Consider the following 23,244-nt stretch of genomic DNA (forward strand, 5'->3'; position numbering starts at 1 on the left):
AGTCCCATAGTGCTCAGAGCCATTTGAACCATTAACTCCAAAAAAAGAGAAAAAATTTTTAGAGTGCAGAAGCGAATAATAAGAGTAATGAGTAGTGTAAATCCAAGAACATCATGTCGAAACCTGTTCAAAGAATTGGGCATATTAACCACAGCTTCTGAGTACATTGATTCCTTGATGAAGTTTGTTGTAAATGATACAGCTCTTTTTCCAACTAACTGCTTAGTACACAGTATCAATACTAGGAATAAGAACAATATACATAAAGATTTAAAATCACTTACTCTTGTCCAGAAAGGAGTCCAGTATTCAGCAACGCATATTTTCAATAAGTTACCAGCAACCATTAAGAGTTTAGTTTCTGACAAGGCACAATTTAAACATAATTTAAAAGAATTTTTGGTGGCCAACTCCTTTTGAACAAGTGCAGTAGACCATTTTAATGAAAATTTATTATACTTTAAGTTTAGAAAATACTTGGTTGTAACAGTCAAGTAACTACCTACTGTGTGAACGATGGATGTATGGAAAGCAGATGTAAGTCTTAAGTCTGTAAATAGTGGAAGTTTAAGTTTAAATCTTGTACATAATCGGACTGTTCTTAACTGAAGACCACTGAAATGAATAATTTAATTTTTGACAATACTTGGTTGAAACAGCCAAGAAACTAGCAAATGGCTGAATGATGGATTTAATAAAAGCAGATGTAAGTGTTAAACCTGTAAATATTAGAAGTTTAAATTTAATTCATGTACATAATTTTACTGTTTATTGACTGAGGATCATTAAACTCAATGAAACTCAAATTTTTCTAATTACATTTTTGTAATGTGTTTATCTGACATGTTTAAAACTCAGGATGATTCCCTCTTTAATGGGTCTATGGAATGAGTAATTAATCTAATCTAATCTAATCTTCAATATGGCAAACAAATATGATTTGGTGCCATCTTCTTTATGCAGTATGCACTGAAAAATAAGGATGCATCTCTCAGTGTTGTAACTCGCAGTTCCACTTCATTAAAGAAGGAGAACGTTCATGCTTCATCATATAAAGGGTCCTACACATATTCAGTTATTTATTTATTTAGCGTATGGCAGTGCACATCATTCTACACTTCTTACAAATGTTTAAATAAAGATACACATAAAAAACACAATAAAATATGCTATACAAGAAGTATAAAACATACAGATAATGGGCAATACAATTAAATAGACACATCAAGATTGTGTATGATCAATACAATTAAATACAAACATCAAGATTATGTATAAAGTCTTTTGCGACGTTTGTTGCCATCAGAAAATCGCAGAACTTGCCACTGTATGCTCTTCTGTCGCACTCTTGGACGATGCGGTGGATGGTCTGTCTGTTGACTCCGCAGTCAACAGTTGGGAGTTGGTGTTTTTCTCCATTTGTAAAGAGTATGTGCACATCTTCTGTGATTTGTCTGTATTCTGTTAAGGGATGACCGTATTTTACATGGTAGTTCATATCCAGGTGGTATCTCAGTGATACAGGGGAGGACACACCTCTCGCCATTATTCCCTCCAGGTCTTTATTGTATCAAAGTTTATACTTTGCAATTCCTTGGCTGTTATCATTGTTGGATGTCTAGACCGAAGTCTGTTTCTTTCCATGTCAGGCATGTCTCAGTGTATAGGGAGCTGGATGCTGTCGAGTATCTTCCTATATTCCTGGAGAAGAGCGTTTTTCCGACGTAGGTCTGCAGATGGTATGTGGCTTAGAGTTGGCAGCCAATGTGTTGGGGTTGATCTCATGGTTCTGCTGACAATTTGCATCGTGCTATTCAGCTGCACGTCAATTTTTTTTGTGTGAACACTATTCATCCAGACCGGAGTGTACTACTCTGTGGCCGGGTAGACCAGTCCGAGTGCCGACATGTGTAGCGTGTCAGCCGAGGAGCCCCAAGTAGTGCCGCACAGCTTCTGGAGAATATTATTCCGAGATGTTGTTTATAAGTGAGCGCTCTGTCCAAAGTGACTCCAAGGTACTTTGGATGCTCATTAGATCGATTTCCCTTGAGATGAACGTCAAGTTGCTTGCTTGCTAATTTATTATTGAGATGGAAACATTTAGTTTCAGTTTTTGTAGAATTTGGCTGTAATCTCCATTTATGAAAGTATGTACTTAATGTCTCCAAGTCAGATGTCAAGGTTGTTTCCATGACCTCAAAGTTCTTGTGTTGTGTTGCCAAGACCCAATTGTCTGCGTACCCAAACTTCCTGGAAGATGTTGATGGCATATCGGCAATATATAAGCTGGAAAGAAGTGGAGCCAACACAGAGCCCTGTGGTTTAACTGTGTTGTTATATGTCCAAATCAAGATCTCAATGAAAGATGTGTAAGCCACATTCAGATTTCCCCATCAGATCGCTCAGTTCTGGCATTGTGTGCATTATTTGTGATGTTAAAGTGACAATAGGAAACAAAAAAGATCTACAGTTTGTTGTGTGGTTGAACCTGTGTTGCTTGTTTAACTCTTTCTGAAAAGCAAATTGAAGGTTGTTTATTTTCTTTGCTGTAGCACAAGTCACACCAAGTTTTTATTTTAAAACATTTTTACACATCCACACTTTTTACAGCACAAACTGGATTGTGAAACACATTCTATATCCCAGCATTCAAGAAGATTCTGAACATATCCAAAAAACGTTTTTGCATACTTGTATGTGTGTGTGTGCATGTGTGTGTGTGTGTGGTCTATTTTTGACGAAGGCCTTACGGGCCGAAGGCTTTATTTGTAACTGTCTTTTTGTTGTGCCTGTCTGCAACTCAGCATCTCTGCAGTATGGTGAGTAACAACTTTCCTTTTCATAATATTGTTACATTCCATTCTGGATTTTCCATCGTTGGACTACTAATAGAAAATCGAGATTGGGAATTCAGTGCTTTGAATGGCTGGCAGGATCTGTTGGGCAGGAAGAAAAAGTCAAACATCTTATCAAAATTTTAAGTATACATGGAAACTATTGAATATTGGTAGAAGAATATTTTGCCACAGTTGATGATGTACATGAGTCCAGAAATGTTTTCATTGCAGATGGAGTTGAGGCATCTTTTTTAATTTACTTCCTGTAAATTCAGCAAGTCCATTTTGTTCAGGGGGATAAATGTCATGGAAGCAAAATAGCAAAAAAAGAATGATGACCCTACTGTGTGTTAATAGTGATGGCAGCGAAAAGTTGCTGCCTTGAATAATGGAAAATTTAAAAATGTAAAACAACTATTATGCACTTACGATTTAGTTAGCAGTGCCTGGGTGACTGCTGAAATTTGTTCAAAATTTCTTAGTAGTTTAGGTGTCAATATGTATGCAGCAGGAAGAGAGATCATTCTTAACATTGACACATACTCTGTACACCCAACGGTTATGAGCTACTTTCTTGGAATGCTGTCATGTTTCTTCCGGTTCACTGTATTGCAGCTTCTAGACATGACCATAATTCATCTTGTAACAGTGAAACAGAGGATGGCTGTTGTGCAGAGGTCAATTTTATTCCTCAAAATAAAGGACATTATGAGAATGAACATTTTGCAGGATACGCACATGTTTGTTGCTACCTAGACTGCTGTAACTGTTGTTGCACTGATTTGCAGATGTCAGCTTTGGGTCAGTATCAATAAAAGAAGATGATGATTTTCTCAATGCCGTAACAGATATTACAGGAAGTGTGACAGCTCAGGACTATGTTGTAAAAGTGACATCCTGACTTTAGCATGGTGGTGGTGGTGGTAGTTGTTGCATACATAATTTTCTCTAGTACCTTCAAAACTGAGATAAATAGTGAAGATAGTAAGTAATTATCAATTTCGGTCTTACCACCTTTATGTTAAAGAGGTCTGAAAATAGCGTATTTCAGTCTGCCTGCAAATATCACCTGTGATAGTGAGGCATTCCATACATCACTATAAACATTATATATTTGTGAAAAACAGGATTTTAGTACTTTATTTGAGATATTGTCAACTCCTTGAGAGTTTTTGGCTTGGAGGGAGTTAATTACATTCTTAATTTATTTGGCAGATCATGGAGTAATTTTAATTTTCTTGTTTGTATGAGGCATTGCTTCTTGTATATATTCTATTGCTTTATCTTTTTGCGATGTACTTGAGGGCAATATTATGGAGATGGAAGAGGACATAGATGAAGATGAAATGGGATATATGATACTGCGTGAAGAGTTTGACAGAGCACTGAAAGACCTAAGTCAAAACAAGGCCCCGGGAGTAGACAACATTCCATTAGAACTACTGACAGTCTTGGGAGAGCCAGCAATGACAAAACTTTACCATCTGGTGAGCAAGATGTATGAGATAAGTGAAATAACCTCAGACTTCAAGAAGAATATAATAATTCCAATCCCAAAGAAAGCAGGTGTTGACAGATGTGAAAATTACTGAACTGTCGGTTTAATAAGCCACGGCTGCAAAATACTAACACGAATTCTTTACAGACGAATGGAAAAACTGGTAGAAGCCGACCTCGAGGAAGATCAGTTTGGATTCCGTAGAAATGTTGGAACACGTGAGGCAATACTGACCCTACAACTTATCTTAGAAGAAAGATTAAGGAAAGGCAAACCTACGTTTCTAGCATTTGTAGACTTAGAGAAAGCTTTTGACAATGTTGACTGGAATACTCTCTTTCAAATTCTGAAGGTGGCAGGGTTAAAATACAGGGAGCGAAAGACTATTTACAATTTGTACAGAAACCTGATGGCAGTTATGAGAGTCGAGGGGGATGTAAGGGAAGCAGTGGTTGGCAAGGGAGTGGGACAGGGTTGTAGCCTCTCCCTGATGTTATTCAAGCTGTATATTAAGCAAGCAGTGAAGGAAACAAAAGAAAAATTTGGAGTAGGTACTAAAATCCATGGAGAAGAAATAAAAAATCTGAGGCTCGCCGATGACATTGTAATTCTGTCAGAGACAGCAAAGGACCTGGAAGAGGAGCTGAACGGAATGGACAGTGTCTTGAAAGGAGGATATAAGATGAACATCAGCAAAAGCAAAACGAGGATAATGGAATGTAGTCGAATTAAGTCGGGTGATGCTGAGGGAAGCAGGTTAGGAAATGAGACGCTTAAAGTAGTAGATGAGTTCGAAGTAGAGAGGATATAAAATGTAGACTGGCAATGGCAAGGAAAGCATTTCTGAAGAAGAGAAATTTGTTAACATCGAGTATAGATTTAAGTGTCAGGAAGTCCTTTCTGAAAGTATTTGTATGGAGTGTGGCCATGGTTGGAAGTGAAACATGGATGATAAATAGTTTAGACAATAAGCGAATAGAAGCTTTCGATATGTGGTGCTACAGAAGAATGCTGAAGATTAGATGGGTAGATCATGCAACTAATGAGGAGGTACTGACTGGAATTGGGGATAAGAGGAATTTGTGGTGCAACTTGACTAGAAGAAGGGACCGGGTGGTAGGACATGTTCTGAGGCATCAAGGGATCACTAATTTAGTACTGGAGGATAGCGTGGAGGATAAAAATGGTAGAGGGAGACCAAGAGAAGAATACATATAGCAGATTCAGGAGGATGTAGGTTGCAGTAGGGACTTGGAGATGAAGAAGTATGCACAGGACAGAGTAGCGTGGAGAGCTGCCTCAAACCAGTCTCTGGACTGTAGACTACAACAACATATCTCTTGAATTCTCCATTACAGTTTTCTGAGCTACTTCCAGATACTTGTTATTTAATATGTTGGCTAGCTGACTGCTACAATTTATTAGTTGACTGTTTTCTGTAATAACAAATATCTTTCATTCCATAACTGTGGACCTAATTTCAATTTCAACTATTGCCCAATTTCAATTTCAGCTATTGCCCATGTTGTTCTTGTGGTTGTGGTCTTGTTCTTCAGTCCAAAGACTGGTTTGATGCAGCTCTCCACAGTACTCTATCCTGTGCAAGACTCTTCATCTCCAAATATGTACTGCAACCTACATCCTTCTCAATCTGCTTACTGTATTCATCTCTTGGTCTCCTTCTACGATTTTTGCACCTCCACAGTTCCCTCCAATGCTAAATTGGTGGTCCCTTGATGTCACAGTATGTGTCCTACCAACCAATCCCTTCTTCTAGTCAGGTTGCACCACACATTTCTTTTCTCCCCAATTGTATTCAGTAACTCCTCATTAGTTACATGATCTACCCATCTAATCTTCAGCATTCTTCTGTAGCACCACATTTCAAAAGCTTCTATTCTCTTCTGGTCTAAACTGTTTATCGTCTGACAGTGCTGGATTAGCCACGTAGCAGGAGTTAGCAAATGCTATGCGCCCCGCACCTGGGCGCAAAAACTCTTATCAAGTTAGAGGTTTTTTTTTCCTTTTTCTTTTCTTTTCTCTGTCTCTCTCTCTCTCTCTCTCTCTCTCTCTTTTTTTTTTTTTTTTTTTTTTTTTTTTTTTTTTTTTTTTTTTTTTTTTTTTTTTTTACTGTCATTTCAAGTATAGCATTTATTTGTTGCAAGTAGACTAGTGAAAAGGTGAATTATCTCACCATTTGGTGAACTTCTCAACATTCTACTAATTGGTTAATAATGTTTCTGGCGTCACGATGAAGAACGGGATAATCGCTGTGTTGGAACTAACCTCGATGGGCAGCAACGGCTTCTTAGTGACATTTAGTTCATGCAACCTACCCCTTGCATGTAACCAATGCCACACAGCACAACAATTAGAGATGTGAAACCAAGGGAGTGTTGATGGTGGCAACAGTGATTCAAAAAGGGCAATCGACAAAAGTCCGAGAGGTACGGTGGCAACAGCGATTCAAAAAGAGCAAGTCCGAGAGGTACAGACATCTAACAATCAGTGCTTGGAGGCCAATTGTCAACTTCTTTTACAAAGAAGAACATTATTATGTGGGTGACATCAATTTTATATAGTGATGCCAAAGTTGCTGACTGAGCATAAGGTAAGGTCCTTGTTTGTTAATAAGTACCCCGAAGTTTAAACAATAAAGAAGTATGTTGGTTCTCAGTATGTAACTATGTGGAAATCAGCCATTTGTGTTTAATATCATCATAAAACACTGTAGTTTTTATTTGGTTGATTTCAAATACAGTAGACATTCATTTAGCGCGTAGAATTTATTCACTCTTAATACTGGTTTATACTTGAGAGTTTTTAATACCACAATGGAACTTCATCAATTTAAAGTCATATTTTAAAGAGGAAAACAGAACACTGATGAAATAAAACCTTGCAATTGGTTTTACATCAAAATTTGAGCAATAATTTTAATAGTACGCAGCTTTGACCATCTTTGATGAACAACCAATGGATACAGTTGTCCAGTCTTAACTGCATACTTTCACTATATGGCCCACATTCTCAAGCTAGGTCCTTTGTGGGAGTCGACATTTTACTAGCGTGCTTCCCTTACTAAATATAAAACATGAAGTAAAGTGGATGATGTCTTGTTGAGAGCACTAATTACAAATAATTTAAAGATGTGTCTGAGTTCGTATTGATCAGTAGACAACAGCCGAAAGCTCTCTCTCAAATCTTTTTCTTCTTCTTTATCTTCTTCTTCCTGCATAATTTTTATGGGCAGAGATTCAATAGATCTCGATAGACAGGAAGCTGTAGTTGTCTAAACTCTTGGAAGGCAACTGTCAGTTTTGCCCCACTCACGTGTAGTGCTAGTGAGCAGACACTCGCTTCTGCCACAGGCTGTGCTTTTGCTTACATGGCACATATGATTCGCAAAAGCTCTATGATTGAAAAACTCCCAAGTAAGTAGCTTAGCATTTGCACAGTAAACTGGCACTAGCTTCAATAGAAAATGGACATACATTATTTATGGTATGCATGTATTTATGTTACACAATCCAAATAAATAGTAGTGTTCCATTTTATTTTGTTATTTATTTTCCCTTCTACACAAATCGAGCTAACCATCATGAGCAGCATACAGAGAGATACCTGACACCACTATGCTTTTGGAAGTGCAAAGCGTAAAGCAAGAGATGAAAAAGAGAGAAAGACATGTACTTTTATAGCTAAAACACATAAACTGTCTGTGTTTTTTAATGTTAAGAATGATTTTGCTAAATATACAGAGAATTAAGTACAAAATACAAAAGCTGTAATTGATTGTAAGGATGATAGCTAAACTACAGAAGATTAATCAGAATACGCAACTTTTTCCCGATATAGTTACGTTTTCCACAAGTGATACAGTAATTGAACAGACGACAAGTCTTCCCAGTTCAGCCATATCATCTCCAAACCAAACTGAATGGAAAAGCATAGGAAGTCCCATCGGCCCAGAGACCTCATCTTCAAGACAAAGAGAAGTCAAAAAACTGTTACAGGCTTCTGATGTTACTGTATCTTGTACAAGTGAAACACAAAGTGAAAGTAAAATGTATTCTAACGATATTGGTGAGCGGCCAAACAACTTTGACATAGATTATTGGAGTATGAAAGGAAGTAGCGAAGTTCAGCACATGAACAGTAGTTTTTTTGTATTCAATGAAAATATATGAAAAGGAAAATAAGCCAAGATTTTGTAGAAAGTCATTTTTCACATATAAACATAAACTAACGAATAAAACATACATGAGAGATTGGTTGCGATATTCAGAAAGCAGTGAGTGACTGTTCTGTTTTCTTTGTAAAGTGGTAGATTCTGACGGCGCGCCACGGCTTATGAAAGATGGATTAGATGACTGGAAGAATGAAAATATTTTGCTGGAGAGACATGAAGAAAGCAGTTTGCATATGAAAGTGATAATTTCCCTGTTAGTCATAAAAAACAAGGATGCACCTGTTGATCCCCAACTTGTAAGCCAAATTGAGAGCAAACAAAAGTATTGGCAAACACTCTTAGAACAAATTGTTGCTGTTACAGGTTTTCAGCAGAGCGAGGGCTAGCATTTCGAGGTAGTGGTGAAATTGTTGGTTCACCCCACAATGGAAATAGGGTTATTGGAATTACTAGCCAAATTTGATGCGTTTCTGGCCCAATATATACATATTCATGCAAATAAAGGAAAGGGATATATGTCATATTTGTCAAAAACAACATACGAGTAATTTATCCAGCTAACTGCATCAGCCATACTGGATCATATTATTTGCGAAATTAAGAGATTCAAGTAGTGTTTAGTCTCATTGAATTCTACTTCTGATATATCTTATGTCAACTGACTCTGATAGTGCGCTATGTCCTATCATCTGGACCAGTGGAAATATTTGTGAAGTTTTTTGATATAGAAGGTCATACTGCTGAACAACTCCCCCAAAGCTTACTATCTCTTTTAACAGAGAATGGCATTAATATCAAAGATTGTCATGGGCAAAGCTTTGACAATGCCAGTAACATGAGTGGCAGGTACACCGGCTTAGAAGCTCAAATTAGAGATATAAATGAGTACACTGAATATATTCCATGTTCTTCACATTCACTGAATTTGGTCACCAAGTGTGCTGCAGAATGGTGTACAGAAGCATCCATTTTCTTTGATTTCCTTGAAAGCCTCTATACATTTTTTTCCCCACTTCTACCTATCAATGGGGCCTTCTTTCAAAAGCACTGAAAAATGATAGTACTAAAATTCCGATTTTGAAAAGGTTATCGGATACTAGGTGGCCGGCCACAGCTGATGCTACTAAGGCATTATTATTTGGTTTTCTTACAATCAAACAAATTTTGAATTACATATCTAAAAATATGCATGAAAAGGAAGAGTGCCACAGTCAGGCTTACAGACTGGTTTTGAAAATGAGTAAGTTGGAAACGAGACTTATGTGTATTGCTTGGAACAGAATCCTAGAACGCTTGCAAGCAACTAGCGTTTCGCTGCAGTTGTCTGATCAAGATCTGAGAACTGGATATGCACTTTATAAATCCTTACATGAATATATCCAAGCAATGAGGTTCACATTTTCAAAAATTGAGGCAGAAGCCAAACCCCTGACTAGCTGTGAAGAATATCAGCAGCAAACTTCTATACGACACAAACGAAATACCAAGTACAACCATTTTAGTGGGTCAACTGCACTCGATGAAGTTGTAGAAAATCAAACACCTGGAGAACATTATGAATTTCAGGTGTTGATTGTGATGATTGACAATGTACTGGCTGCATTAGCTAAACGCATCGAAAATAGCACCACCTGACTAATATTTTTGGAATATTACGGGATTTTAAATCTCTTACAGCAGAAGAAATCTTGAAAAGAACTCCTAATATTGTGAATGCTTACCAGACAATTTAGAAGAGTCACTAGGTGACAAACTGGTACAGTTAGCTGAACTGCTGAAAACGGATATCACTGCTGCCATTAACAGAAAAAAGGGCGAAGCTTTGGAACTACAAGTTTACAAATTTTTAATGGAAAATTGCTTAGGATAATGTTTTCCAAATGTAGAAATAGCATTTACTTATCTTTATTGATCACCAACCGCAGTAGAGAACATCATTTTTCAGCATTAAAGTGCATTAAAAATGAATTAAGAAATACAATGGGACAGGAACGTCTAAGTGATCTCAGTATAGTGAAAATTGAATATAATTTGCTCAGAGAATTTGAGCTAACTTGTATTATTTCTAAATTTGTCGAAATTAAATTGAGAAAAGTTAATTTTTTAACAGTATTGTTGTATTTTATAGCCTAAACCATACAACCTAAACAAACCACGGGCTCCTTGTCAGAATTTGCTACAGGCCCCGTGCTTGCTTAATCCAGCACTGTGTCTGTCCACGTTTCACTTCCATACATAGCTACGCTCCATAAAATACTTTGAGAAAAGACTTCCTAGCACTTAATCTATATTTAATATTAACAAATTTCTCTTTTTCAGGAACACTTCTCTTGTCATTGCCGGTCTACATTTTATATCCTTTCTACTTCCACCATCATTAGTTATTTTGCTGCCCAAATAACAAATCTCATTACTACTTGAAGTGTCTTGTTTCCTGATCTAATTCCCTCAGCATCACCTGATTTAATTTGACTACATTCCATTATACTTGTTTTGCTTTTGTTGATGTTCATTTTATATCCTCTTTCCAAGACACTGTCCATTCCACTTAACTGCTCTTCCAAGTCCTTTCTGTCAGAATTACAGTGTAATTGACAAACCTCAGTTTTTATTTTCCTTCGTCAGCTTTAATACCTAATTCATATTTTCCTTTGGGATCCTTTACTGCTTGCTCAGTGTACAGATTGAATAACATTGGGGATAGGCTACTACCCCGTCATACTCTCTTCTCAACCACTGCCTCACTTTCCTGCCCATTGATTCTTATAACTGTTCTTATATTGCCCATATAGGTTTAATTTTAGTATCTGAATTATTGAGTTCAGACATTATGCAGATATTTGTAGATATTTTGATCATTTTCGTTAAGATGGCACATGTTTGTTGTAATATGTAATTAGTCCTACTTCTCTGTTTGTCCTAATCATTTCAGACAGTTTCCTTTTCCTTGCACAGGATAGTTTGATTTCTTTTATAATCCAGTGCTTTTATGTCTTTTTAGTACCATACTTATTGTTTTTGGTAAAACATTCATTAAAGACTGATAGAAGAAATCTGTGTACAAGTATATTGGATTTGGAATTGACACATATCAGATTATTCACAATCCTCCGTGGATATCCCCAGGAAACCATCCTATACATCACATTTATGGGACACGTTGAAGAACTCAACTAAAACACCTTACATGGTTTAAATTCATTGATAACATCTTCATTATTGGGAACACTGAAAATGACACCCAAATCCATTTCACCTATTCCTTCTTAACTTGAAAGAGCTACTGTTCTAGATGTTAATCTTCACTTTTCATATGACTCCATAAAAACTCTTGCATTTTAATAGGTTTCACCCTCTCCATGTTAAAAAGTTTCTCACTTACATCCTTACCCCCTGTGGGGAACGCATCTTCTTTGGGAAGCAGGTGATGTCAAATATAGGAACAATCTTGCTGGAGCCTTTAGAGAGAGAGAGACAGTATCCTGTCTAGCCAGCCCTGAAACAGATTTTCCATGACATCTCTACCTGAGACACCAACAATTACATCACCTCTGTAAACCAGTGAGGAACTAGTACTTGCTTCATAACCCAGGCCTTGAAAAACTTCTCCACTTCATTCACCAGCACTTTGCATTACCTCTCATCATGCTGTGAGATAAGTGATATCATACCAAGAATCCTTTGCGTACCACCCAAACTTGTATTCTTCAGCCCATCCAACCCAGTACTCTGTTGCCCACCTAACCTACACATTGTCCTAGTCCATCCCTGTGCCATACCTACTCCTATTTCTGTCCTGTGTCATTGACTCAGTCACAAAATCTTTCCTACAGGTCCATCACCACCACCTTCCTGCAGTCCAATCAAATGCTGTTTCTATCTTGTGAAAAGTAGGGGCACATGTGAAACCAGCCACATTGTACAGTATCTGTGTTGCAATTACAGTGTAGTTTTTTGTTTAGGAATGCCAATCAGCCAGTTGTCTACTCACTTGAGCTGTAGCTACCCACAAACTCAACAACCAATAGCTGAACATGCTGCACACCACTACACCAATGTTTTAAAAAGATTCGTACTTGTACGTTTTGAGTACTCAACCTCTGCTCTATCTCCTCTGATCTATGTTGGGGAGGGGGGGGGACTGATGGTCTTCCAAAAAGTCTTCCTCCTTGTGATTCCCCCAGACCTAAACCTCCACAGGTCCCTTTCCCACTCTCATACCTGCCCTTATCCTCACATATCCTCTCTTGTTATTTTTACCCCACTCTTTCTTTGTCCAGACCTGTTACTAAGCTCATTCCCCGTTTCTGTTTCATGAATGTCAATTTTCAGTCTGCATTTTGTTGCTTCAATTAAGTCATTTGTCTTCCATTCGTTCGTGCATCTTATTAACTCCCTGCACCCTGCTACTTGCCCTGAGCATTTGACCTCATCTCAGTCGGCACTGACATTTCCTCTTTCCTCTCCTCCCATTCTGTCTATTCAAGCATGAGCAGCCACCCATAAACAGTCATTGTCACTGCAACTGTAGGTTGGTGGGTTTGCATAACTGTGTGTGTGTTTGTGGAAGGGGGATTGGAAAAGGGTGGCAAGGCACCCAGTGTTGAGACGGATCAATTTGTTGTGAGGATGAGGGGAATCAGTAATGAAGGGAAAGACATCAGAGAATGGGACTTCACTGGTCAGCACCAAGCCAACTATAGTTCAGAGATGATGATCCATAGTGACTAACAAAGACAAAACAAGAGAGGAAGTGAAAATGAAAAATGGAGAGCATAATGCATGTAAGGATTGAAAAGAATAGGGGATGGGGGAGAGAGAGGCTTGGGAGGAGTGGTTGAAAATAAAAATAAATGAAAAACTTACGAGTTTCTATCATATATAAGGGAGGAGTTTTATTAACAGATTGAGTCCAGGAGAATGGTGGGATGAGAGCATATTTTGGAAAAGTAGTACCAATTTATGGAATTCAGTGAGACTAGTTCTGTAGGGGAGGATCCAAATGGGACGTGTGATAGAGAGAGAAGTAACACAGATGTGTTGTGAAGAGCATACTCATCAGCTCAGTTCTGGATGTTCCCAAGGCAGGCAGATCTTTTGCACACATTTATTTATTGAGTCAGTTTGATGGGGGTCATCATTATATAAAAAGCTGTGCAGTGAATGCATGTTGAAAAACTGCGTGAAAAGATTGGTATAGAATGGAGAGCTATCCTGGTTTGTATAGACATCCGTAGATTTGGCCTTAGGTGGAACATTTATGGGTAACAATGAGGGTGGCTATTGCAACAGTGAATGAGATTTCAGTTTTTGGGCTACTTCCAGATGGGTGTAGGGAAAGGTAGTTATAGAGGGCTGATACACCATGTTGCGTGTGGGATGATGGTGCTTGTGGGATGATGGTGCTAAACAAGGTTATATTAATTGAGCAAAGTCAAAGTGGGAGAAGAGTGACAATGGGTTTGAGATGCTCCATAAAGTGGGTGTTGTCTTTGGTGTAGGGTGGGTGGCTGTGGATGATAGAGTGGAAGTACCCGTGCACCAGTGCTGAGATAGATTTGGTTGGAATTTGACAGCTGTCACAGTAGAACAGCCAGTATTGTTGTTTCCGTATATTTTAGGTAGGAGGACCATCTTGAAGGTGGGAGGGGTAAGTGGTTTTTTTTATTATTTTATTTTTTGTCTGGGAATGATAAAGAAAATACCAGTTAGTCCGAAAAACTTTTTTAAGAAGAACCCTTTTTAATGAAATTCAGTTGAATTAAGGGATTCAGTTTGTGTATTATTTTAACAACTACAATCTTCAGCAGCACCCCAACATTTTGAAATACACTTATAAGCCTCATTTGAAGCAGACAATTTCTTAATACAATAAATGCTGGTTCAGGCAGTTTCCTTATATTATAACCTCCATATTGATTTATTAGCTCTTTAAAAGTTTAACTTCTACTCATTAGATTGAATGAGATCAATGAAAATTGTATCCAAGTGCTGAGCATACAGGCATGGGCATGTGATGGAATTGGCAGGGATGTAAACTGCATACTCTACCAGAACTGGGAACTGAAAGTGTAGTCAAAGTGGAGCAACTACTTCTCATTAGAAGGGAAGTTATATAAAAAAATCCATGGCAGAGCCATGGGCACTTGCATGGCACCTTCCTATGCCAACCTTCTTATGGGCCATCTAGAGGAGACCTTCCTAGCCTCCCAAACCACCAAACCCCTAGTCTGGTTCAGATTCATTGATGATATCTTCACGATCAGGACTTAGGGCCAAGACAAAGTATCTTCGATCCTTCCTCAACACATTCTCTCCCATCCGCCTCACGTGGCCCTCCATAATCCAGTGTGCCACCTTTGTAGATGTGGACCACCTTCTGTTTGATGGCTCCATCCCCACCTCTGTCCACATTAAACCCACCAGTCACCAACAGTACCTGCATTTTGACAGCTGCCATCCCTTTCACACCAAATAATCCCTCCCTTATAGCCTAGCTACCTGGGGACAGTATATCTGCGGTGACAAAAACTCCATTGCTCAGTATGCTGAGGGTCTAACCAAGGTCTTCACAGACATGCACTATCCCCCAGACCTTGTCCGCAAACAAATCTCCCTTCACATTTCCCCTCACGGCCCCAATCCTCCCACCACCCCCAAGAACCAGCCACAAAGGAGTGTCCCTTCTTCAGCCAGTACCACCTCAGACTGGAATAATTGAACCACATCATTCACCAAGCCTTTGATTACCTATCATTATGCCCTGAAATAAAGGAAATCCTATCCGAGATACTTCCCACTCCTCCTAAAGTGGCGTTCAGTTGCCCATCCATCCTCCACAACATCCTTGTCCATCCCTATGCCCCCCACCCCAACCCTTATCCATAAGGATCATACCCAACCCTTGTCCATAAGGATCATATCCCTGTGGAAGACCCAGGTGCAGAACATGCCAAATCCACCCACCCAACACTTCCTATTCCAGACCTGTCACAAGTTTATCCTACCCCATCAGTGGCTGGGCCTCCTGTAAAACCAGCTGTGTTATTTACCAGCTCTACTGCAATCATTTCACAGCTTTTATATTGGTATGACTACAACTAGCTGTCCACCTGGATGAACAGCCACCACCAAACTGTGGCCAAGAGCAAAGTGGACCATCCTGTGGCATAGCATGCAGCTGAACATAACACACTTGATTTCAATGGTTGCTTCACTACCCAAGCCATATGGATCCTTCCCTCCACAAACAGCTTTTCTGAACTGTGCAGAAAAGAGTTATCCTTACAACAGATTCTCCACTCCAGTAATTATTCTGGCCTGAACCTACGGTGACGTACTGTCCCCACAACCTCAACGCAACAGTTTCTACCCCCACTCTTGTATCATCTCCTCCCCATTCTCATCTTCCACCGTTTGTTTGCAGCCCCCTGCCAAGGCATCCGCCCATCTTTTCCTGCTCCTCTGTGTGTGTCATCGTCCCCCCCCCCCCCCCCCCCCCGACCCCCACAACCTCCTGACACTGCGCCTGTTGGCAGTCTACTTCCTGAACATTCCACCAGACATCTAGATTGCTGGCTGCATTGCACATACATTCTGATCCAAGATGCTGGAGTTGATGGGGGGGGGGGGGGGGGGGGTTACTGACAAAGATTGTGGCTGAAAGCTGTATATGAATGTCTTTTTAGTTGTGCCTGTCCGCAGCTTGATATGTCTTCTTTACGGTAAGTAGCAATCTATCTTTTCCAACATTGTAGAGATTAGTGAAGTGATATACTACCAAGTTATGCAGAAAAAAGTGGAACTTTGTAGCTCTATAGTACTGTCTGTGACTAGACTCCTCAGCTACCTTGTAACAGAAGTGAGAGTGGTTGCCTAATTGCAAAAGTGACTTGCATGGTATGTCGGCCGTAGGCTTCGTATGTCCGAATCCAGGCCAACTTCTCCACCCTGCAAGGTTACCTACCCTTTGCCCACAAGTGTTTCTTCTGGAGGTTGTATATTCATACAAGACGGGCATCACATGTCAGAACACAGTGCTGTATACTAACATTATGTTTATATGCTGTTTCTTTGAGGCTGCATGGGGGGGGGGGGGGGCACCAACTATGATTCCAAGCAGCGCATGCACCAGGAAACTGTTGGCGCTGGTATTGAAGAACAAGCACAGTCTGCACATCACGTATGCAAATGTACTTCCACCTGCTGGGTACATAACGCCAAGCACAGCCTCCAGCAGGCTAGTACAGTTGCTCTTACAGTTCTGGGCCAGGAGCTGGCTACATTCATAACTCATCAAGTTAAACTCACTGAGACAAGCCAGGATGCTCCCCTCTGCTTCGCACTGTCATCATGTTACTACACTACTCCATGCGGTGCGGTCCCTCACGGATGATGCTTGCACCAGATCTGATATCACGCCAGTGAACTTGATATGTTTGTTGTTCTCAAGTGATCATGGGTGATCTTTTCGTTGTTGTTTTCCAGATGAATGTTGTTGTGTACTTGTATAGTTCGTAAAGTGTTCTGTATTGCATCTCGAGAATCACCCTTTAACACAGCAAGCATCCCACATGTAAAGTGTGTTCATTCTTGCATTTCTTTTCTCACTCTTCATCTACTGTATAGAAAAGTGGCGACGAGTTTTTGTCCATGTATGTTAAAGTTGTTTTCTCTTTCCTCATCCGCCATAGAAGACATTGGCAAAGAGAAAGTTTTCATGTGTGATTTGTTAGTTTGTTTGCTGAAGTAGCATTACGTTTTCTCATTGTTTGAGAGGTTTACAAGCTAACGGATTTTTGCTTGTGTGTCAGTTCTTTTTGACAGGGCAGCGTATTCCTGGTGTTTTCATAGTCTGTATTCAGTGGTGTTAGTCACATTTTGTGAATTTTTCGACATTATCTTTGTGTCACATTTGTTGTCTTCCATTCTTATGTTGTTGCCAAAGGAATTCTCTTAGTTAATGCTGTAGGTCTGTATTGTTTTCAGTGGTTATTTAGTGCCTTTCTCCTATTTCTGTGCCAGTTTAAGTTCCAGGATTGGCAGTATATTTTTGCCTACAGTTTGAGTTACCTTTTCTATTGTCATGTCTGCCCCATCAGTGGAGCTGTTTTTGTTTCACTTAGGGAAGCAGGAAATTCAGGAACTGCTGCAGATCATAATATAGCTCACTCAGGTTTTGCTTGCAAAAGCCACATCTTGGCATGCTGCTCCCATTTCTGCTCCAGAGTTTCAGGTATTTGATTGCCAGGAGGAGAAATGTGCCATGTACTGTCAACAGTTTGAGTTGCACTTCACAGCCTATGGCGTATGAAATTTACGGTGCATTGCTCACTATCTTGCAAGTACAGGTGCAGAAATCTTTCATTTGTGTTGTCAGTTTTTCCCTAACTCTCATCTGGAGGCCATAGACTATGACTTATTGGAGTAGCAGTTAGATGTGTATTTTGGTTGTAGCAACACTTCGTCATGTTATTTGCAATGTTGTACTGTGCAGCACTCAGTTTTGTGTTCAGAGTACCATGGTAGCGGCACCACCACTCTTGGCCCAGCATTTGCCTGTGACGCCTTTGGGCACCAATCTCTCATCATTGGCTTCAATTCTTTTGGGCCTAGCCCCGCTATCATCGGCCCTTCTCTCATTGTCTCTCCTATTGGCAGACCCTGTTAAGGGTGGCCTTCTTGTCCTTGCCAAGCCTGTCAGCGGCAACGTCTGCTCTGTCGTCCTTCCACAGGTCACTGGCCGCCATGCTGTCACTCATTCTGTCAGCTGCGTGTCACCGGCCCTCCTGTTGGCACAAACCTTACCAGAGGTGACATCATTCCAGTAGTCAGTCTTCACACGACACTGGCCCTCCAGTTATTGCCACATCTGTATGTGACAATGTTGGTCTGTTCCTCAGTCTTTGCGCCGCTGGCCCTATTGTGATCAGCCTGCCTGTTGTCGCCAGCCCTGTCAATGTTGATGCCAGCTGTCTTTTGTCAGTCTGTTCATTGCCAGCTATGCCATGGTCTGTCCTCCCGCTGCTGGTGCAGCTGGCCCAGTCATCCTAGGTAGCGCAGCTATGACTGCTCGTGAGTCCGTGCTCATGTTGTTACTGCTGGCCTTGTCACCTGTCTCACCCTCTTAGCTGGGAGTGCTGATCTCCCCCCCCCCCCCCCCCCCAATTGTGTGTTCTTCTGGGCCCTGGATTGCACCTTCTTGGAAGTTTCGCAGAAAGCCCTGCTGACAGCTGGCCTTCCCCGTTCCCGCCCATTACAGCCATTCACTGTTGCCCTGCACGGACATGGCATGCTTGTTCTGTTGGCATCGTTTTCATGTGTTAATTAGTGGTTCAATATCAGATGCCATAGGTTATGCACCCTATGCTGAACAGTCTTGTTCATTGTATCTTGCACTCGGGAGTTTAGGTCAGTTCAAAGCTTCTCGTTGTGTACATTGTTTTTGGTCTTGTTCACTGCTGTGGACTTGAGTACAAGTTGGGTGTTTGGTATTGTGTAATGTTTCCAAATATTGCTACCAGTGGCGAAACAATGTCAAAGGAGACAGTTCATCACTGATGTCCACTTGCCTGATGAAACAATGTCAAGGGATATGATTCAACACTGATAGCTCCCATCACTCGCCCATGTGCCCGGACCACCCCAGCACCTCCTTGCCAGTCTCCTGCACCTCATCCAGTGCCTTTGGTGACTCTTGCACCATCTCCTGTTCAAGCCCGTACACTGCTCCTCAAGGGGTCTTCAACTGGGTCGTCCTGCCAGGTTCTCTCTCATCATCCGCGCCTAATGCAATTCTGATGCTTCACACATTCAACACACAGCTGCAGCCACGACTGGCCTCCTTCAAGATGGCTTTGCCATCTACATTGTAAGGGAGGAAGGGATGATGCAGATCAGCTGTAGACCACATACATGTACCCCCTTTTCCCAAAAGTGCCTCTTCTGGAGACTGATTATTCATACAAGAAGAATATCAGTACTCTAGACAAACAGTATGTATATATGCCATTTGTTTCAGACTCCTCCAGGGAGCACCAGCTACACTTCTATGCAGCCCATGCACCAGGAAACCGGTAGTGCTGCTATCAAAGAACAACCAAAGGCTGCACATCACACATTCACAAACATATTTCCTCCTGATGGCTACAAAAGGCTTAGCACAGCCTCCAGCAGGCGAGTTTAATTGGTGTTGCAGTTCTGGGGCAGGAGCCGGCTACACTCATAGCTCATCAAACTCCATTTGCTGAGACAAGCCAGGACACTGCTTTGCTTCACACCATCATCTTGCTGCTATGTTACTCCACTCAGCACTTGTCATTGTGAACTTTGCTGTTAATAAATTGTTCTGTATTGCAACTTCAGAATCATCTTTTAACACAGCAAGCAACCATGTATAAAAGGCAGGATTGAAAATTTTCAATTTTATTAAGATGTTAGGAAGTTTTATTACTATAGGTGATTCTGAAATGATGAGTTAATAAAAATCACACACATTTATTTATTTTGCATCTGCCCTTAGATTGGCTGTACTCTTTGCTTCCAACCATTCATTTTATTAATTATGTATTGATTGTTCTGAGTTTCCAGAAGGAATTGGTTATATTTGTTTCAGTTTTCTGCTAATGCACCAAGTGCACGACAGTTTGCATTTCATTGCACACACTACAAATACAACAACTTAAGACATTTTGGGTGTTTGCCTTCTGATGTTGTCAAAGTTAGTCCATATGCAGAAATAAGCAGAGTTAGAAAGGGGAAAAAGGTTGCAGGAAATTTTATAAAATTTAGATCACTGAAATTTGGAAATAAGTGTACGTTCATATCTCATGTATACCACTTACTTGAGTTATCTTGTCCTTTTAGAAGATATGAAAATGAATGATCAGCTGGTTATACTCATAGAAAGGAACTAGCTACAATTAATTTATGCTTTGGCCTGGATAAACTTTTCAGGAGCTGTTGCATTTTCAGATTATTCATAAGAAAGTTTTGTAGTTTCTCTCAGTTGTCTTTATTACACATTAATTTTGGAGTATTTACATAATTAAATTTTGACATCTCTGTTCTACTATTTTTCAGATGTTTTGAAGAAAGGTCAGTCTGGGCTTGAGGAAACACTGAGGCTATTAAATCAAGACCAAAAGCAGAACTTACTCAATTGCGTATCTGCATGGAATTGCAATAGCAAGAATTGCCATGTCTCTCAGGCAAGTTTTATCATAACACGGAGTGTTTGTAACTATCACTTATTCTATCAGCTGAAAATGTATGGTGCCAGTGGTGTCAATTGACACATTTTTCATATACAGTAAAGTTTCACTTTAATAAATTGGCAGCAGGTGCATTCCTTTGTGGGTTAATTCACATTTGGATACATCTCTCAAGTGATTGTAGTCCAAAACAGAATGTGATTGACAGGTCTGGTTTAAGGCAACTTGACTACTTGGTCTTAATGATACAAATTACGTAAAAATCCACACAGACTGCAGAGAACTTTTGTGGTGACGTATTGTCTATGAGAGCCTGAGTTCTATTTATTCTGACAGTGACATGAATACTGCTGCCATATCAATGTAGGATGATAGTTTTGTCTTATGTTTGGGTAGGTCTCCATTTATTTTTGAAACATACATAAAAAAAATATTCATCACTAAATGTGCCAACCATTGTGCATTGGATGCTTTCTTTACCTTTGGCACTCTGTTGTACACGTTTCGTAACATTTAGGCTGACATACACTACAACAGCATAAAACTCGTGTGAAAATTAACATTTCTATATTGATTATCAATTTGCTGCCGAATATGCATTTTTTATGAGATACTTTGTTTTGATTGTGAAATGTGGTGCATTAGGTGTAATTGATGTATTAGGTGGATGGACAGTAGGACAGATGCTGTGTATTTTGTTATGCCCTGGACAACTTTACAAATAATAATTCAATGTCATGTTCACAACATGACATTGAATAATTTGTAAGTGTTTGTGTGCTTTACATTAAAATTATGCATATGTACACCCATTAGAGTTTCATAACTAATTCTTTGTTTTTATATTTTGTCTAATACAGTTAGTTATCTCCGTGCTGCTGGAAGATGTTATTGGTGGTAGCCTGACACTTCCTCATCTAGCTGAATCTGTGGAAGGACTGCTTCCATACACAGAGCGACATTTCAGGCGTCTCACACAGCTCGTACAGGACCTCCATCTTCTTCATTATACCACTGCAGTTATGGAACCTCATTCACAGTGATTATTTTCTAGCGTTGTACTATTTCAGGAGACAACCAGAATATTTTCAGTCTCAAGAAAAGTTCTTTGGAAGTTGTACACATTATTTTATATAAATTTAGAACATGAAAAAATACATAATGAAATAAAATATAATCCATCTTTGACTAATTCATGTGCCTATGTGAGACATGGAACCATATTTTAACATAAATATATTTTCATTCAATATTAGTGGATTAGTATTTTTCCTTGTATGAGCTGTATGATCTGTAATATTATTGCTAACCCCAGTCTTTATTTAAATATTGATACCACCAAATTCTTGTGGGTGGAAAACTAAATGAAATCTGAGTGATAACCCTAAGCAGCTGCGTTTGGAGTAATTATGAACAGTTGAAAGTATTTAGCATCTTCTGTCTTACTCTTGGTAATCTGTATCCATACCTCTCATGGAGTTGAAAGGGGTGAATAGACTGTGATACATTGAATTATTCCATAACTGAATTTGTTGATTCAAAAAGGCATTACAGATCTTGTCTGCGAGCTGGAATTGATTGATATCAAGGGGGGACAGTTGAAAATTTGGCCTTGCTGGTGTTCGGACATGGGTCTGCTGCTTACTAGGCAGATGCTCTGACCACCAAGTCATCCAAAAACATTGCTCATTGCAACTACCCTAGCACACACCTTCCATCAGCCCCAAATTCTCAACTTATCCACACACTACAAATGTAGTGCCTCTTGCCCATTATCGGCATTTCGCAGATTTCCATAAAAGAGTTTGAGCCTGGTGTACAACTGCACTGAAGAAACCATTGGCAATCTCCATATGTAAATATGTGGTGTCCATTCTTTCAGACATGTCCAAAAGAATAGAGTTCCAATACATGTGATTTTGTTGACATTTTATATGGAACTTCTAACAGCAGTTCTATGTTTTCAATAGCTGCTTCCTGAGTACATTTTGCAAATACATTTAAAAGTAGCACACACAAGTATCACTGTGTAGTGCACACTACTTAACTTTTGCACTGTTACAAAACTTCCTTTCCCTCAATTGAAATGCTTCGAACTTCACAATACTTCTTAGTATTCACTGCTTTACTAATTTTCAAGAATAGAGACAGATTAATTAACTTTCAAAAAAAAGGCTGATAGTTGTGTAACTTTCCTTGGAGGAAAAGGGGGGGAGATCACTGTTAGATTTCATGCTACTGTCAGTTGCCCATTGCCTAGATTTTTCAGAGAACAGCAACAATAATTCAGTTCTAATGATACATACTGCAGTTTGCCCAAATTTTGATTTGACCCATAAGAGAGAGACTGCTAGATTGACTCATTATGATTAGCTGTAGTGAAAAATTAAGCAATTTGATTTACATTTGTGTCGTGTGCAACAGTCACACTGTCAAGTTAGCACTCACAATTTTCAAAGAGAATAGAAGGAAATGTTGAGTGAGTGCATAATGTCCATTCAGTAA

At 39.6% G+C, this 23,244-nt stretch overlaps 1 protein-coding gene across 1 annotated transcript in view; it reads left to right on the plus strand.

Annotated features, from left to right (window-relative positions):
• Positions 1-21,916, plus strand: part of LOC126161911 (transducin beta-like protein 3) — a 155,487-nt gene extending 133,571 nt beyond the window's left edge. The window contains exons 14-15 of the mRNA XM_049918072.1: positions 20,609-20,736; positions 21,600-21,916. Of these exons, the coding sequence (XP_049774029.1) occupies positions 20,609-20,736; positions 21,600-21,782 (311 nt within the window). The 3' untranslated portion in view covers positions 21,783-21,916. The remainder of the gene's footprint in view (positions 1-20,608; positions 20,737-21,599) is intronic.
• The last annotated feature ends 1,328 nt before the right edge of the window (positions 21,917-23,244 follow it).

The sequence above is a fragment of the Schistocerca cancellata genome, chromosome 2 (genome assembly GCF_023864275.1).
Source record: "Schistocerca cancellata isolate TAMUIC-IGC-003103 chromosome 2, iqSchCanc2.1, whole genome shotgun sequence".
NCBI lineage: Eukaryota > Metazoa > Arthropoda > Insecta > Orthoptera > Acrididae > Schistocerca > Schistocerca cancellata.